Source organism: Diorhabda sublineata, chromosome 1 (assembly GCF_026230105.1).
Source record: "Diorhabda sublineata isolate icDioSubl1.1 chromosome 1, icDioSubl1.1, whole genome shotgun sequence".
NCBI classification, from domain to species: Eukaryota; Metazoa; Arthropoda; class Insecta; order Coleoptera; family Chrysomelidae; genus Diorhabda; species Diorhabda sublineata.
This window is the reverse complement of record NC_079474.1, coordinates 21,648,125-21,668,162: the sequence shown is the minus strand read 5'-3', so window position 1 is coordinate 21,668,162 and position 20,038 is coordinate 21,648,125. Positions and strand designations below refer to the sequence as shown.

The 20,038-nt window shown below is 31.0% G+C and overlaps 1 protein-coding gene across 1 annotated transcript; it reads left to right on the top strand.

Moving 5' to 3' along the window:
• Positions 1 to 12,515: 12,515 nt before the first annotated feature.
• On the top strand, positions 12,516 to 15,526 carry LOC130452458 (tetra-peptide repeat homeobox protein 1-like). The gene is made up of 4 exons (XM_056791750.1): positions 12,516 to 12,540; positions 14,013 to 14,094; positions 14,826 to 15,133; positions 15,395 to 15,526. The coding sequence occupies exons 1-4, from the start codon at positions 12,526 to 12,528 to the stop codon at positions 15,524 to 15,526; spliced, it is 537 nt and encodes a 178-aa protein (XP_056647728.1). The 5' UTR covers positions 12,516 to 12,525.
• The last annotated feature ends 4,512 nt before the right edge of the window (positions 15,527 to 20,038 follow it).

The window sequence follows — 20,038 nt, the reverse complement described above, 5'->3', positions numbered from 1 at the left end:
CAGAGTCTGTACCGGTTCCATATAGTGTTGAGATACAAACTCCAGTAAAAGTACGTGCACCTACTCCAATTTTTGTAAAAGATTATATTCATGTTAATTCGATATCGACTTTTTAACTCACAACTTTTCATTTGAAAAAAGTATATTGTCTGCATTTGAAGCGTACGTTCAATAATTGATTATGCTAATGGTTTTATAGAAATAATTATTACAACTATTTGTTAATTGGAAACATATATACTTAGATAAATTGTGAAATTTGTGAATACTTAACAAAACATATTTATTTGTATGATATAAATAAATAAAAAATTTGACAGCCTTAACTTTCTTTTAGTCGTGCATACATCTAATAGATACGTGATTTTGATAGTTACAGTTTTTTGAAAGTATTACTCTTCTTGTTGCTATTGTGAAAATCAAATGGTGTCGGTAGCGAAATTGCTAGGTACGAAGTGACCATTTTTGTTGAACATTTGTCTAAGTATATTTTTGATTGTCAATTTTCTCAAAATTGAGAAAATGTGACAATAGATGAAATGGTATTTAACCATCGAAACGCAGCTTTTTCATACCTCAATTAAAAAATATTATTCTCTTAAAAAAGTATGAAGAGCTTATTAAAGAAATAAAAAATTTATTCATTGATTCGAACAAATTTGAAACTCTGTGACAGTACAAGGACTGTCAATAAAATACAACCTCAGAGTCCAGTATAAGAACGAGAAAGAGAAAAAGGATTGGCGGTATTTATATCACGTATACCTTTAATATAAAATCTCAAACAATACAATTGGCTGTAAAGATGGTTCACAGTATAAATATTAATAAAGCACAGGTTCCAATATTTCATTATTATGGTTTTAATTCGAGTAAATCATGATTTTCACATAGTTAATTGTGTTTGGGAAACTTCAAAGATTGTTCATTTACAGTACAAATAATAAAAAAGTAAATGTATATAAGTTTCAGGTCCGTAGGTTTTGCTGTTCTTGACATATTCCATTTTATTGATGTTGCTCGAATTGACCATCTTAAATTGAAAGGTCGGAAGTGATTCTGGCAAACATGTATTCCGTATTATTGGGAGTGTTAAGTGGAGTATATATAATGTTACGAACAAGCTCGCGAAATGGGTCCTTAGACCAGTCCTGTCCAGCAACAATGGAATTTTAAACTTCGGCAGATTCACGCGGCGCCTTTCATCTGTTTTTTATAAATAGCAGATACGCCTTTGATGTTTCCCTTTAGAACTTTCTATTATATCAGGTGGTTTATTTTCACTATTCCTTTTCAATAATTTCCATTTATTTTTTGTTTATTTTTGTTCTAGTACTTTGTAGAATTTCATTTAGGTATATAAAGGAGTTGTATAAACGCAGTGAACGTAAGAGACAGTGTTTATTAATTCACCTTACGAATAGAAAGAGTGTAAATAAATAAGAAAAACATTACAATAATATGTTTCAATTGCTATTTAGGTAATTTCTTACAGCTTATTAAAAATGCGTAAGTGCATAATTTAACTGAAGCCATATCTTTGCTGTGATATTTAGAGAATTATGCTTCAAAAGATTTCAAAACGGCGTTTTTAGGTATCTTATAAAATCTTGTCCACTCAAGTAATTCTCTACAATCTCACCAAACACATTCAGGCTCCGATTATAACTATTCACTGGACCAGCATTGTGGGAAGTAGATTCGTCTATGAATAATACAAATTGGAAAAAGTCTTCTTCCTCCGCGACTCGATCAAGCCACCAGAAACAGTTCAATCTGTTGGGAAAAAAATTGTTGTACAAATACTTACGCAGCTGAATATGGCACTAGATATTTATATTTTCTAAAAACTAATACTTGTGTATCTGGAAATTTTTCCGGTGCTTGTGTTTGGATTATCAAATACTAATCCTAAAACAAAAATTCATTGCTTGGCAACTTTGTGCTTGAAAGAGATTAAATATAAATTGATTATTAAATATACACAAAATCGCCAAAGCATAATTGTTTATACTCAATAAAATATTCATATGATATCCAAACGAAACTTTTTCTAATTTGATTCATAATTTTAAATGAGTTAATTAATCACTGAATTTCGAATACAATATATACAACGTTACTTTAATGTTGGAAATATTTATGTATATAGGAGACATAAATATATTGAGTATGCAATGTAATTTACTTCGGGTAAACATGATTACGAAATATATGGACACACGAATCAAACAGTATATTTTTTATATGGCCCACTTACGAAGAAATCTAGAAAATAAACATTTTATTAAACTATAAATTTTGAATTGAAAATTTTTAACAATTTTATTTATAATTTTACCATTTCAATTTTATATTTTCACTGATATGTTGTGATAATCTGCGTAGTTATTTTCTTCGATACTATTATAAGTAGAAGTTGACTAAATTTTGGTTCATAATTTGCACCGATGTTGATAGCATAGCTTCGTATTTTTTGTCACTGTTTTTTTTTTACTTAAGGAATGTTTCCATTACCGCGGTTGATTTCCAACCACCGAAATTTTTCACTGTTAAGGAATCACCTCCTGCATCTGCAAGGATACTATTGCATCTGATAATTTTTTAAAATTTTATTTTTGGCTGCTTATCAATTTTGTTAAGTCCGACTACTTGATTGGTACATTTTTCGTTTTGGCAATTAACAAAAATCTTTTTATATCTAGTGGTCTAACCAGAATATATTTTTTTGAGACCTCGTACAATATACTATAAATTACAAAAGATGGGACTTGTTTTTGTATCAATTAATTTGAAATTTGAAAACTTGAAATTCATTTTCTAAATCTCTAACATGATTTATTATAAAATTTTTCAATCCTTGACTACGACAACCTCCAGATATTCCAAAAATCAACACTACATAGAATTTTATGAAAATTGCTATTTATAATACAATTATTATAAGCAATATAAAAATCACCTGCAGTAGGAATTGATCCACATTTCAATCGCTATACACGTACGTTCACAAACTGATCTATCACAAATCGAATATAATGTGTCGAAAGATTGGGAACACTGTTTGTTTACATTCGATAATAAACGGATTAACAAACAAATATGGCGGCGGGGGGCATATGCCATTCAATCAGCGCGTGAGGTTAAATGCGTTAAATTGTAAGCAATATGTACTTTTAAATGATTAATGATGTTTTTAGTCGAGTTTTTCAAGGAAAAATTAGACTATTACGGTAGCCATGAATAGAAGAAAAATGGGGGGCACATCATTTTTCCCATGTTTTGAGACCTCCCGAACACGATTATGATGGTTTCTCGAATGTCTGTAGTTCATATATATATATATATATATATATATATATATATATATATATATATATATATATATATATATATATATATAACTAAAGGCAAAAAATCGATAAAAAAATAAAAGAAATTGAATTGATATTTGCAAGTTAATTAATTATAGTTATTTTATATATAAGGAATTATTTATTAAAAATGATATATTCTAAAGGATTGCATATGTACAAATCATAATTTGTATCATAGAATAATGTTATGAATTATAAGTTAATATAAAACTTAGTGGAAGATTGATTTTTTTAAAAAAATATATGAAACTGTTGCCAAAAGGACCCATAATAGTGAAAATTCATAAACTATTAATGAAATAAAAGTTTATTTAAAAACATAAATATAAGATCTGACAAGTGTTTGTTTGACAAGTGTTTGTCATTATGACATTGTGAGGAGACAAGAGCAAAAGTCTAGTGAGTCATATGAAATGGTTGCTAAGGAGATAAAAAAAAGAGGATCATTATTTATTTAGAAAAAAAGTAGTATCAGCAGAAAAGAGAATGGGGAGTGGAAAGTTATAAGAAATAGAAGTTAAATTTGAATGAAAATACAAAATAATTGCGAATTATTAAAGATGAATGGAAGATAAATATCTGTACTGAAGAAAATCTAACGAGTTGAAGATTTGTTACTAATCCAATGAGTGGAAGATTTGTTACTGACAATTCACAGAAGTAAATAACAAGTTTTAGATCTGATATTGCAAGATATTATCATCTCAGGTCAGTTCCTTCACGTATTATTGGCCAATAATAATAATAATAGTAATAATATAAAATAATTTATAAAAAAAAAGGAATATTACCTATACTTACGTTGACAATGGATAAAATTCCTTATTTGTGAGGTTAAGATTCCTTTTCCGTAGAAATAATATGAATTGTGTAGTATAATTAAATTTTGTTCAATGTATCATATGTAATCCTTCCACAGAAATAGAACTTCTTGATTATATCATATAAAATTGACTTAATTTTTTAGTATTTTCCTTATATTGTACATCTAAATAATAGAATATTCATCTGAGTCGATTTATAACAGAGAACTGTGTAGAATTATCAAATTAGAGGAACGGCTAACTTCAAGTTAGACTCATAGGCGTACTCAACTACATTTTATTAAACTTTATTTGAATTAAAAATAATACAATTAACTTTTAACGTAAAACTTTTATTGTTTTGTTAAAAGGAAAAACATCCATAAGTTATTTATTTATGCCAGAACTCGAAGAGAGAATGAGTTTCATGCCCGGCAAATAACGTGCTAGCGACAACAATAGAAAAATAAATACAATAATAGAGGTAGAAATAAATAATTTCAATTTATATCTATATATCTGTTTAAGCTACAATTCTTATTTTCGTCTCTCGAGCAATTGCTATGGATCCGATTTGGTTCAAAATTAGCATACATGGCTTTTTTGGCGGCGGATTGATGTTATTAGAGTTTGGTTGAAAACGAATGAATATTTCGAGGGGTCGCAGTGCAAAAAAAGTGGTTTTTGACCTTTGTTCACCTCTGCAGGTCAAACGAAAAGCGACTGAAAAATGAAATTTCACATGTAGGTTCAATTAGTTGCGAGACGATTTCCTGTCTAAGGTCGAAACTTTCCCTCTCCATTTTATGGTCATTTTTGTTATATTTTCTTATTTTTTGGCCAGAAACAGTTTAACTAGAGGGTCCGAACTTCGCATGCAAGTAGGGGTGATGTTCTCAAGTTCAAAGTTTTCTTCTTCAGTTCTTCTAGCACAAAACGTTGAACTGGACCGCCTCGTATTTAATGAATAATACGAGTATGATCGTTGCTAGGGTGATTTTTTTTACTTCCCATTTTCGAAATTTCTTGTCATTATGACAATTTTTTCTTTGTTGTCAATTGGAATTGAACAAGAGGATTCGAGACCACCCTGGGTCTATTGAAATTATGAATTTTCATTCGAGAGAGAGTTAACTTGTGAAATGAAAAGTTATTGGGGAATAGCAAATTTTCCATATAAAGAAATAAGATTGAGAATTGATATCATTTCCAAGAAATTCATTTTATGGAAAGATTTGTTTATGTATTAGTTGAATTCTTCATTCGACGAAAAATTCGACTTTCGTGATGGAGCTCTGCTGCTCACGGATTTTTTTAATTTGTATAGATTATCTTATTCAAGAAATCTTCTTGATTTGGTGTTTTCTAGAGAAACTTTCTTATTTGCACCGGAGCTGGAATTTTTGATTTTTTAGTATTATATCCGGTAGATCGTAATTCAAGAAAGCAATTTAATGTTACTTTTAATATTTATCATTGTTCTTAATATTGCAAAGGTTTTCCAAAGAGTCTTTCATATATTTTCTGATATAATTTTAACTCAGTTTACAAGAGTCCATTCAATGAACTTTTTATAACAAAATTCATATTTACTTTATTTTGATGTAATAATGCGTCTAAGCGAATATCTGTTGGAGTATTACTTAATATTTTTCTTGAAACGTGTAGAAATATTGTGATTATTTTTTTTTTGACATTACTTTGAAATTCAAAGAAGAATAGTTGACGGATATTAAAAGCAAGTGCTGATTCGTGGATTTCATATACATTCTAGGATGTATATGAGTTAACCGAAATGGCCCAGGTTTCCATTCTGTAATTTGTGCAGAAAATGGATAATATACATACGGATGTGAAACATTATTCACTAACATTTAACATCTAATTTATTTAAGTACACTGTTTAGTTCCATTTTTCATTCACTTGTAACTGTCCCGATGTATTTGCGATACGATCAAGTCTCGTTATATATACTGTCATCACGTTTTGAGATATTATACTCCTGGAAACCTCTAGTTAGCCATATATGAACAAAAGGCGTTCTTATAAATGGTATATAAAAATAGTTAGTATAGTAAATAGGTCACAAAAATCATAATGTGGATACAAATAACCGACGCGTTTGCCCAAACTTTCGTATCGACAACATACTGGAACATTTTCTTATTTTGATTCAACTTGCCGCATAAATAAAAACAAATTGAACTTGTTTGATAATTTTCTTGAAACTAAAGTTTGAAATTCCACATATGGAACTTAATTTTCGCATGCGATAGCTAGCGCCAGCGGAATTTACAAGAAAATTTAGGAAAATGGTTCTTTATCGATATGTTTCCGATTAGAGATAAAATATTCCTTATGGTGAAAAGTTGATGATGGTTCATTCACTTCTCTGCACCAGAAGTATACGTGGCCGGTAAGTGAGATATGGGCCAGTAAGCTGTGAGATTTTCAATGCAGATGCAAAATTTTTGTCATAGGGAATCGTCAGACAACAGTTTTTTTAGATTCAAGAAGAAACGGACAGCTTATTATTTAGTAAATAATAAAAAATTCATTTTTCTAAAATCTTAAAAGTATAAGTCCATATCAAAAATCAAACCAGTATGTCCGGAATTAAGTATTATTAGAATAGAAATAGTTTAGAGAGAAGAAGGCACTTTCCAGTAAGTATGCCATCAAATTATTGCGGAATGCGGTAAAGATTATATCGATTTGATTTCAATTGGCTAATGATTGTACATTTTTTGCATTGTAAAATATTAAGCCCTTAACTAATTCTGAAGGTGGAGTAGGTAAGTGAAGATCGTACTTCACGTTCCTAAGTGGATAGCCGTGCAACGATCTTTCTGAAATTGGAAGAGCGTGTTTATGAATTAGCAAACGGATTCAAAGATAAATAAAGAAGGAGGAGTCAGAATTTTGAATTTTTTAAAGAAGTCCCTGCATTGATTCATGCTGTTTAGTTCTCTTTTGTAGTTTGAAGATTTGCTCAAATCAAACCAGGGCATAATAGATTGTGAAAGAGATGGATAAGTTCAGTTCTTTGGAAACTGATCTCAGCGCAAAACAGGAGGCGGCAATATGTAACTCCCATTTCAAGGAATTGTCTACAACAAGCCCTAAAAAATTTTACAGATTCAACGACGTCAATGGTAGTGTTATTTAATAAAAAAGGCTGCAATGTATTTTTATACGATAAAACTTTAGTTTAGAAACGTTTAGATACAGAAGTTAGAATCGCACCATGATTTAAGGGTGATTAAATTACCTATGGTCCTATGAAGTGCTGTGAGATAGGGCCTAGTACTGAACCTTGGGGAGCTACACATTCTATTGACTTGCAAGAAGACATCGTTGTATCAACATAAAGAAAGTTAGCATTAGCATCAGGTGAAGTAAAGATTATGCTGGTTGATGGTCACATTAAACTAAGCAGAGCGTGTTGATTCATCAAGACAATCCAACACCTCACAGCCGTTATTGTAGTAAGCAAACTTGAGCAATTGAATTTTAAATTGCACAACCCATTCGCCAGATTGTGTCCTCCTCTAGGATTGTTTTTTGTTTCTTAATCTGAAAATAGATAAGATTTTCCAACGGTGATCAATAAAATGATGAAAAGTATCGAAACTTTCGACCTAAAAGGCAACTCTGATGAAAAGTGAATATATATTTCTTTGAAAAATTTCTCTACCAATCAGCTGCAGCTAGAGTTGACAACGAACTCTCAAAGGCACTGAAAATTGGAAAACATTTTGAGGGTCAACAATTAGGCATCAAAGTAAATAGTACATGAATCAATAATATACAATGTGCCGATGATAAAGACCTGATAGCAGACAAGATGTATGACCTCCAGAGGCTTCTGGTCATAGTTGGAATACACAGTCGCCTTATGGGAAGCAAAAACAACATAAAAAAGTCAAAATTTCTAGTATTCACCCGCAAATTAGAATCAAGAATGTAAAACTATCATACGAAGAGGTTGAATAAGATTCACAAAATGCTCCAAGGGTCGAAACTGAAAGTTAACACCATAGACTGGAGGCATTTGAGAGTTCCATGAATGGCAACAAAAACCAACGATGAAATCTGAGGTAAATAGAAAGAGGACGTGAATTACTGATCACGATAAAACGTAGAAAACAGCGGTACTATTTTTTCAACTCTCGATAAAAGGGGATTGGACAGAAGGAGGATGTCGTAACTCCACAATTTCAAAAATTGGACAGGGATAAGAACCATAGGAGAATGAATTCATACCACAAGAGATAATATAGAATGATCAGAAGTGAACGCAAACATCCATTGATGGATAGCAGAAGAAAATAAGAAGAAAAGGTATACCTTTCATTGCATCCCAACAACTCAAAAATTTTTAAGTATCATACTTATGACTGATTCTTTTTTAGATGAGTTCGAATACTTGAAATTTTAAGAAGCCAAATAACGCTATAAATCTGCATAGATATTAAAGGTACTCATGCTTACAAGTCGAAAGTAATAATAAAATGGTTTTTGTTATTCACTTTAACTGACTGATTGTGAAGTATCATTAGAATATAAGGTGTATACTTTCAATTTGTGTGTATTTTTGGAAATTCATATTTATAGCATTCTATTATAAGCAACAGAAAATGATTTTGAAGCCCATTACTTGGACGTCGACTTAAACTGGTTTTCACGAATAAATAATTTTTTCCAATATAAACAATTTTTATTGGTATTTCACTTCAAATCGAGGAATTATTTTTATTTCTCATATAATTGCTTCCACTAATTGATCGTTTATGTTAATGTTGTTCTGAAATGTTTATCAAATTAGGTTCTTAACAAGAAAGAAGGCATTCAACTTTGTATAATACGAATAAATTTAATGATCTGGGTCTATAGCAAAAGTGGAATATGTTAATGTGTTTTATTTGTATTTGATAGTAGTAGTTATTGGTGCAAAGTATTGTTACCATCTGCCCAAATCAAATCAGAACAGCTATTTTATCTCCAAAATTAATTCGGTGAAGCCAAATTTTTGAGTAAAAAACCAAATTAAATTGCTTTTTATCAAAATTTTGCGTATAAAGTCCGCATTCACTCGTTTAAGCTTTCTCCTTCTAAATAATTTTTTTTTCACCACACTGAAATCAGGGAAAGCATTTTTCCATTAAATTAAGCACGGCGTACATTTTTATTTGGATTTTATTTTATCTTGACGTTTCTTGACTAAAAGCATTATCAATAGACATAATTAAAATGATTTTTCTTCACTCAGTTACTTGTTGTTTCATCTATACATTTAATATTGTTCTACTGTTTTTGGTCACAGTCAAATGCTTTTTGAGTTGTTCTCCTTGTTTATTCTTTTATCTCTCTAAATGTAAGTACATACTCTTACGTACTTCTTCATTGCCTTAAGCCTCTTCAAGATTTCTCTAATAGGTTGTATATTATTTTAGTCTTATAATAATAATACTCGGGCACTTTTAGCACCACGTGTAAGCAATGTTGTGCCTCTATAATTATAACAGTCTATTTTTTCACTTTCTTTAACAAATGACGAAATGATACCTATTTCCCAATCTGACGAAATATATTCTTCTTTCTATTTCTTGATAGCATATTGTCATAGGCCACCTATTGATGCTCTTACTAGTTTCTGTTTTCTAGATGCCTAGTTGTTACTGTTTTTCTACATAGTTTCTGAAAGTATTCCCTCCAACGCACTATGATTTATTAATTTTGTATTTTGATACAATATCTTTTTGTTTTTTGTTTGTTTTTATCGTTCGATTTCCCCTTTCTTTGTGTTAATAGAAAAGTTTTCGATTTCCTCTACTCTCTACTTCTATCTTTCTGTCAAATGTTGTCCATGCTCCTTTTTTCGTTGCCATGTCTTCTACCTTTTTCTTGGAAATTTCCGTAGTCCTCAGACATCCGATCTCATAGATATTCCCCCCATTTTTGTTTCTATAGTCTGGTTTGTTCCTGTTTATCTTTGTTGCATCATTTTGTTACTTTTTTGCCACCAATTCTGGTAGTGTTACATACTTTCGTTACTTTCTCTAGTATCATACACGTTTTTCGTTACATTCCTCGAATTTTTCGGCTATTTCCTTTTCCCTTGACTTATATGATTCAATTTGATTCTCAACTTTTGTCATTTAATGTGGTTTTTGTCTTTCTCCCAATAGCCATTCACAAAGTAATAGTAATTTTCAATTATTCTTTTTTATAAGAAAGAACATAATCAAAGATACATTTCACATTTCTGCTGTCAACATCTCTAGTGTATTTAAGTGAATCTTTCTGTTGATTAAATATCACTATCAGTAGGTTTGTTATACAAAAATTCATTAAACCCACTCCATTTTTGTTTATTCCATTCTCTTCATGTATACCAATTACGTCATGGTTTTGCTCTTTTTTCTTCTCAATTCTATATTTAAAATTTCCTATTAGTATATCTTCGGCATTTTCTATTTTCTCACTCAATCTGTACAGAATTCTTCTTTCTCTTTCAGTTCTACTTCAAGTATTTTTTCTGTAATTCCAATCCAGTTTTTAATAGAATTTTAATGTTCTTTTCCATTTGAATATTCAGTTCCTCACTTTGCTCCAATTGCATTTACCCATTTGAATATTAACATATGTTCAGGATCTGGTTCAATTCAACCTGGAACTGGAAGATACCAGGAAATAAAATGCAAACTGGTCAATAAAATAGAGAGAGTTTATTAATATCTAGTTAGCCTAGACCAGTTCCATGCATAAACAAAATATTGCGTTACTATAGCAGCGAACAATAAATTATTAGAAGTGTTAGTGTAAAGTGTGACGTCAAAAAAGAAAACGAGAGCTACGCAATAAATTGAAAGAAAAAAGATGTCCACCGAAATTGTGAAAATCGAAAAATTGGAGTATCGAGCCATCATCAAGTACCTGTATTTAAAAGGGTAAGAGGTAACAGATTTACGAAGATATGCTCAATACCCAAAAAATGGACTGCAAGCTTCAAAAGAGGTAAATTTTCCATTGAAGATGATGACCGATCGGGAAGGCCAGTTTCTGTTTCAGTCCCCGAAAATATCGATGCAGTTCATGACATGATTTTATCAGACTGTAGAATTGGACTAAAACGGATATGTGGAGCACTGAATATTTCATACGAACGCGTTCATCATATAGTTCATGTCAATTGCTGCAAAATGGATCCTCAAATATTTGAATGTTAACCAAAAGCGTGCAAGGGTAGAAGCATCGCGTTCGATCTGTGCTCAATTTGAAAACGGTGTAGACTTTTCTTAAACCGAATTGTTACTAAGAATGAGACCTGGGTACATTTATACGATCCAGAAACAAATCAAAAATCGATGGATACGCGACACTCTGGTTCTCCAACTCCTAAGAATTTTCGTGTCCAAAAATCTACTGGAAAAGTTCTTGCTTCAGTTTTTTGGGATTGGATAAGGGTAGAACAATAACTGGAGATTACTATTCCATATTACTACGGGAAAAAATTAAAGAGAAAAGACGCGGAAATATATCCAAAGGTGTTTTATTTTTGCAGGACAACGCCCCTGCACACAAATTTCATGTTGCCATGCAAAAAATTCGTGATTTAGGGTTTGAATTACTATAATACCCCCCTTATTCACCAGATTTGGCTCCGTCCGACTATCATCTCTTTCCTCAACTGAAAAAAGTTTAAAAGGTCGTAAATTTTCTCCCAACGAGGAGGTAATAAAAGCTGCGGAGGTCTGGTTTGCAGAGCAAGAAGAAACATTTTTTTGAAACGTCTAGAGATGTTGCAGGTTCGCTGTAATAAATGTATCCAATTAGGGAAAGAATATGTTGAGTAATAAAATATTTTGACATTGAAATTTAGCTTAGTTCTATAGTAGGCTAGGGATTTCTCAATATATCCTCGTAACAAGAGAAGGGATGTCAAGGAAAAATTGGTTGAATTTAGTGTTGGAAGATATTTCCCATATGTTTGGCTAATACACAAACTGGATGATTTTTTCATAGTAATAGTATGTAATGATATAATTGTACTTAAGTTAATAAATTATACCATTTTCATATTAGAAAATGAAATTCATAGAAACATCTTTGTGCATATGTGTCTTATACCAGCCCTGATCAATTCGACATTTTGAAAAAAAATCTCTTTTTTTTAATTCTACATGATCGTTTATCTATATTCTACTCGAAGCAACGGTTTTGAAAATAAAAAAAAGTTTCCGAAGAATGTAACCGGTCTTGATTAGAATACGCCTATTGGTCCTTATATAAACCACAAACTTTTTGGCAATTTTGTCAGTAGTGAAATTTACTAACAACCATGAAGTTCATCGTGGTAAGAATTTATTTCGTTTCATTTTTTATATTCTATATAATTAGTTTAAAAAAATTAGAGGATCTCAACATTCCTGAACAAATAAAAATTTTAACTACATATTTTTTTTTTATTAGTATTTGAAAGTCTATCGGCACAATTCAGAACCAAATTACTAGATATACGGTCATTTTTACGCTTCTAATAAAGTCTTAATCACAATAAAAAAAATTGTTAACGATTTGAAAGATCATTCCAATATTCATATTTTAAATTTTTAATTCAATGATGTAAAAAAATGTATTTTTAGACAATAATGATTATTATTATAAGTGAGGATTTATAATTTAACAGTTCGGAAAGCAAATTGTTTTTTTAAGTTTGTTTCATAATTCTTTTTTTCGCTATCTTCATTATTTTTCATTATTATTGTGGTTTGATTTTTTCACTTCATAATATGTTACAAATTATTAAGTTTGTAACTGCTAGTTTCAAAATATATGATATGTTTTGGTTAAACTGCTCGTTTTCCATTATCCATTTTTTCCAATTTTACCAAAAGCTCGTCATTGGCGATTCCTTCGAGGGTTTTATATGGTAGACGAGTTTTTCATAATTTGTACAGTTTTATTTCTTGGTTTTCTTGACGTTGTGATTGAGAGGAATGATGTCGATGATTCGATTCATTTACGATTGATTTACCATGACTGGTAAGAGTAATGGGTTTCACTTGTAGTAGGAGAAAGGACATCTCATGAAAAAGCCTGAACTTAATTAACAATATCACACTTAATATTTGTTCGAGAATTATATTCTCAAACCAATGAATGATCATTCGATTTTAGAATCGATGATCTTTCAAAAATGATTAATAAATTTACGACTATCTGATCTCAAAAAAAAAATGGGAGTGAGTTGTCAGTGCATTTAAAAATGAAAAGTCAAATCAATTTCTCTTGATGAATTAACATAGTTCTTTTATTCAATTTACGTTTCAAGTGTTATTTACTGTATTTGGGCGCAGGACAAGTTTTGTGTTTAACATTTTGTGTAGTGTAGTCATATTTTATTATAACTTTTTATCCTGAAAGTGTCTCAATTTATATCGACAGAAGTCAATAAGGCACCAACTACTGTAGCTTTACGACCTAAAGTAGTTGCTAAATAAAAGATTATTCATAGTGGCGTATGTCTTATACTAAAATACCGTTTTGTGCTACCAAAAATCAGCAACTGCTACAGTCTAAGTGCTGTACAGTTAACAAGTACGTGCAGCGCTCCTCACGCTTAGATATAAATAGGCGTGTGGGTAAAGTGGTTGAAGAATACCAATATTTTTAGGATTACATTTCTGCTTGAGTAGTGATTTTTTGGTTTAAGCAACCATTCTATTGTGGCTATTCCAGAAAAAATGATAGGATTCAATCTGCGAAACGAAATAGTATCCATTTTTACTAATTGACCTCTTAACAATAAATTATTTTTTGTTTCAGCTAACCATTTACTTGGTCCTCGCTGTAGCGGAAGAATCGAAGCCAAAACGTAGTATTTTTGACTCACCTTCTTTAAGTCCAGGTAAATTTATATTTTACTAGAACTATTTTTATTTAGAACAATTAAATTAAAAAAACTCTGGACCTCCTGGACGAACACCTATAAGGTGGTATGAAAGCTGGTCCTCAGCATCCGAACTACTCCTGGCAAACCCTTGATGAAAATACAGGACCTAGTCCTAACGTAAGAAGAAGAAGAAGAAGAATAAGAAGAAATTGAAAAATCTTCTATTCGCACATCGTGTTATGATATGAAATTTACAGTCAACAAAAAGGAGATTTAGAGCAACTCAATTTCTACTTTCAAAAAAGACAAAAGTATATTCTTTATAGCATAAATTTTTTTTCTTCCATACAAAACCCTGAATATGGATGTAAAATAAAATATTTTATCGATAAGGGATTAAAACTAAATTTTTATTTAGAACAATTTTGATTAACCTTCCCATTCCATTTTATACGTCAAATCCAATTAAAAAGTCTTCTATTTGTACATCGTGTTTTGAAATAGTATTTATGGAGATGTTTTGGTTTAAATCTATTGCTATTAAAGCCAAAATCGAAAAAGGAAAATATTCCTTTTCTTAAAAGTAAACATTGCTTGGTTGGCAAACTGTCGAATCCAATATCTTATTTTTATTGTATCAAGTGAAAGTAAATAATGTCTAAAGATGGTAAGTAATAAAGAGTGAGAGTGTCGTCCCTTAATTGTTTTATAGACTTAGTTCCTGATTTTAATATTTCTAATTTCAGTTTCATCTACGCATGAAGTTCGTACAATCAATCAACAAGTACCATATCCGGTTTTCCAACCTTATCCAGTAACCCTTGAGAGGAGGGTAGCAGATCCAATACCTTATCCAGTTGAAGTACCAAAACCATATGCAGTACCTGTACATGTTAATGTACCTGTTGAAATTCCTAGAGCAGTGCCTGTTCCAGTCCCGTACGCGGCTCCAGTTCCTGTTAAACAGCATGTGCCAGTCGAAGTGCCAAAGCCTTATGCAGTTGAACTAACAAAACCTGTTCCTGTTGAAGTACCCAGAACAATTTTAGTTAAAGTGAGTGATAGTAGTAGCAATAATCATTTTATTTTTCATTTATTATTCATATTTAACATATTTTCATCCTTCATAGTATTTCACTAGGCGCACAGTAGAAATAAACTACAAACCAACTAAAAGTTGGTCTAAGAAATTGTTATAAATTGTCACTGTGGTGCTGGTTGATTCAAAATTGGTATACCTTCCTTTCAAATGTAAATAGAAAGCTGATCTATGTAATATTTCCTAGAATTTACAGTTACAGTTACTATTTTTTAGGAAAGACATCATGTTCCCGAACCTATACCAGTTCCATATGGTGTTGAAGTTCAGACTCCAGTAAAAGTACGTGTACCCACTCCAATATTCGTCAAGGAACCTCAATACGTTTATACATATCGTATGCAATAACAAATAACTATGTTTCAACTCAGTAGTATTTTGTTGTGTGATGTAAAATGTATATTGCGATTTTTTAATACTCTTAAACTCATCATAACAACATGCATATTTAAATGCCTTTGTGAGAAATAAACCAGCACTATACATTGCGATAAATAAATATTAATAAGCTTCAGGACTGAAAATTTGTATGAATATATAAAAATGAAATAAAGATACTAATTCAATTATTTCTGTTGTTTCTTCCTTTTAAAGGACCTCATAAACCTTTCAATGAATCTATTAACAATAATGGTGAATCAAAACAAATAAAAAACTTGTCGCGAGAGACTAGCGCATTTTTATCGTTAGCAATTAGTAAATTATTTTGGTTCAAACATATTTCTATTTTGTTATTCATGTTGTAAGTTGAAACGTCAAATTTTTATCTGTCTTTAAAATCACATGTTGGTTAATTTAATCTACACATCTACAGCTATACAGGAATTAAATGCAAAAAACCTAAGCTTGCTGCATCCTTCCTGTGAGAAAATATTCTTGCGACATACAGACGAATGGACAAAACACTAGTAATGTGTCGTGAAAAATATTCACAATAGGTTTTTTATAATACCTAATCAAATGACTCCGTCTACGGAATGTTGGACAAATATTATCAAATTTTTTATTATATAATATGGTTAAATATATAATTGACGTAAACTTGTGTCTTACCGATACTTGTAATTTCTCTCAGATGAATGTTAAATTGTGATAAACGATCTGGCATTTACCACTAAACTAGTTTTCTCTGGCGTCATTTGATTAACGACACTGTCTCTGAACTTATTAATTAGATTAATAAGTATAATTGAAAGATCCATAATTAATAGAAAAAAGCTCAGTTTCTCGCTATAAAAATAAAAATGAATATTAAGACCCCGATTTGACAACAAACCACAAGTATAATAAATTCACAGTTTGGTGAATTTTTCAGAGAGTTACAAGTTTCACAAATACGTTGCAGTAGAGCAGACATTTCAAAATATAGAAAATTACTTAAAAACAAAGCTGCTCCAATCCAACTAAGTGGAAGAAAATTTTGAAAGATAGTTCCAATACTTACATAAAAACGAAAAATCTATCTTGACTAAAGGAATAATTTTAACGAAATTCATAATTCCAATTTATAAATTTTTGTTAGCTTCTAACAACTAACGGTGAGGCATATTTTTTAGAGATTAGAGATAGATATATCTTTCTACTCTATTCTGATTGGATCGTCATGATGTTAAAGTGTCAGGTGGTGTGACCGTTGAAGAAAGAACATGAAGTTCGATATCAGTGATTTGAAGAATTATTTTGTTGAAAGATCGCACCATAGCATAAGACATAGGTGGGGAACCTGCGGCCTCCGCGAGCTTCTTGTGCGGCCCTTTGCCACCTAGTACAAAATGGTAGAGTTCGTTTCAAACAACTATTGTACATCAACGCCAGTTGCGCGAAAAATCCTGCCAAAGACAGTCATAATGTAACATGACGTCAGGATACTAGTCTGAAACGGATCCTAGCACGCATTAGCGAGGTTCTGGCCCACAGACCAACCGTTTCGAACTTGGACACTCAATGTTAATTTTTTAAACAGTTTTCAGCGCCCCCAAGTTGCAATAAGAATGAACTAAACTTATCTGTGTGTGTGTTTTATCTTTTTTCTTATTTTTTTTATTTAGAAAGAAATTTTGGGAATTAAGAAATTGTAGAATTTTCAGGTAAGTGAAAAATTATTTATTCGGAGATTTCAGAATTCCAGAAATCAATTATGCTTTTCCTCAGAGTATTGCCGAAATGTTGGTTTTATATCCAAATAAATAATTTTTCACTTCACTGAAAATTCCACAATATTTATGTAATTTACATACATATAAATATATATAAAAAATATATTTGTTTGAAAATAAATTAAAATTACAAAATACTATTTACAAAATTTCTCATACAGACGATATGTTTACATCGATATTGATTGGTTGCATCATCGATTACACAGAGCAATTCATTAGTCAGCTGATTGTCTTTGCAAAAAAAATTTAAATTAGCGCTAGCAGCGCCAACTACCTTGTCTAAGAAGTAAACAAAACTCGGTTTCAGATCTCCCATTTGAGTCACACCTTGCTTTGGCTTCTCTGACTCGCATCTCTCAACGCTTCCCTGTTGCGATCTTCAGCAAACTTAGCTCAGCGTGCTTATAACAGTTACACGGTTTTATTTTATTTCTAGAATGTATACACTTTGTTAAAGGTATTATTCGACATTCGTTTTTTTATCCATCGTGTCAAATAGTAAGAGAAGAAAATTAGGTGATGAAAACAGAACATTTAATGTAGAATGGGAGCTAGATTTTTTCTTTACTGCTGAGAAAGATAAAATGATGTGTTTGTTGTGCAATACAGTTTTAAGTACTTTAAGAAAAGCTAATGCAAATAAACACTACTTGACTCATAAAGAACATAAATATTTCACTTTAGAAGGTGAATCACGAAAAGTTGCACTTCAAAAGTTGAAAAATGAGAAGCATCATCAGCAGCCATCTTTTAGTGCCTTTGTAAATCAAAATTCCGCTGCAGTTACTGTTACGTATAAAATAGCACATATACTTGGAAAAAGGGGCAAACCATTTAGTGACATTGAAATAATTAAAGAATGTATTGTTGAAGTAGTGAGTATGTTAGATCCAAGAAATGTCGACAAATACAAAAAACTGTAACAGATCGACAGCACGAATGTAACAGAGCAACTTCATACAATTATACAAAATGAAGATGTTTATTTTTCAATTGCTACAGATGAAAGCACTGATAAAACAGATTCGACACAAGTTTTATATTTTATTCGTGCTATAACTAAAGATTTTCAATGTTACGAAGAACTACTTGCTTTGGGTACACTAACTAGAAGAACTCGCGGAGCCGATATTTTTGAAAACTTCAAAGAAGTATGTAATAAATTACAAATGAATGTCAGTAATTTAGTCAGTGTCTGCAACGATGGCGCACCTTCCATGAGAGGCAAAAATGAAGGATTCGTTGCTTTGTTGAAAAAGGAAAAATTAAACTTGAAAAAATTGATATCATTTCACTGCATTTTGCATCTGCAAGATCTTTGCGCAAAATCTACCATTTTGCAAGACACTCTGGATAGAACCATTGCCATTGTCAACTATATTCGCGTAAATGCAATGCGTCATCGTGAATTTCGGCAGATGCTCTCTTTAGATGAGGAAACGTATAGTGTTGACCTATCATACTACTGCAAGGTTCGCTGGCTATCAACAGGTCAGATTTTGATAAAAGTTTTGTCTTTACGACGACAAATTTTAAACTTTTATCAAGAACAAGAAAAACATTGTGATCTATCAGATGAAGTATTTCTCAGAAACCTTGCATTTTTGTCTGATATGATGACAAAACAAAACAATTTAAATATTTACCTGCAAGGTGGAACGAGGGATATTTATGAAATGTGGCAAAAGATCCAAGCGTTTAGAAAAAAATTATCATTTGTCAAAACATTGCCTTGTCGATCGGAAATATTTGCACAACACTTCCCGGAACTAGCTAAAATGTTAAATGAGTTAAATGTAGTTGTTTTGGATTGTTTAATAGAAGAGTATAATAATAGATTTTCTGATTTTGACGAGCACACTCCTGCTATGAAACTGGCATTTGAACCACATTTAATAGATATATCCGAGGCTCCTGCAGAACTACAAATGGAGTTAATTGATTTAGGGGAAGATAGTATCATCAAATCCCTTTTTAACGCTAAAAAGGATCCCATAGAAATCTGGAAAAATGCTGTTGAATATCCATGCCTTCGAGAACATGCTCGCCGTTTACTTTCCTGCTTCGGAAGTACCTACTGTTGCGAGACAACATTTTCTCTCATGTCAAAAATAAAAACAAATTTAAGAACTCAAATTACCGGTGCACATTTAGAGGATCAATAATTAAAGCTGTGTGTTACGAAGCTTGATCCAAATATATAATTACTGTCAAACAAAAAACAAAGCCAAATAAGTCACTAACTTAGTGAATAAAAAAATATTTTTTATTGTATTTTTTTAAAATATTCTCATATTATTTTATATTTATATTGTATTAAAAATTTTGTAGTATTATATTTTATTTTTTCTATATAATGCAATAAATTGTTAAATCTATAGAAAAACTGTAATAATTTCACAAAAGTCACTTTCTTAGGTCAATCAGCTTATGCGGCCTCTCTTATTGTTGCCTAATTTAAATGTGGCCTCTAATGGTAAAAAGGTTCCCCACCTCTGGTATAAGACGTAAAAAACTAAAGAAACACTTTAAGTTTTGATCTAATATAAAGTAGAGAAAGATGTAGAGTGGAAAACCGTTAAGCCTCTCACTTACAATAATACAATTCCACTTACATGCCATGCCGTTCACTCTATTTTTAATATTAACTCTATGATAGGCAGTCGAAAACGATTTGATGCGTGATATAAGTTATAAAAAA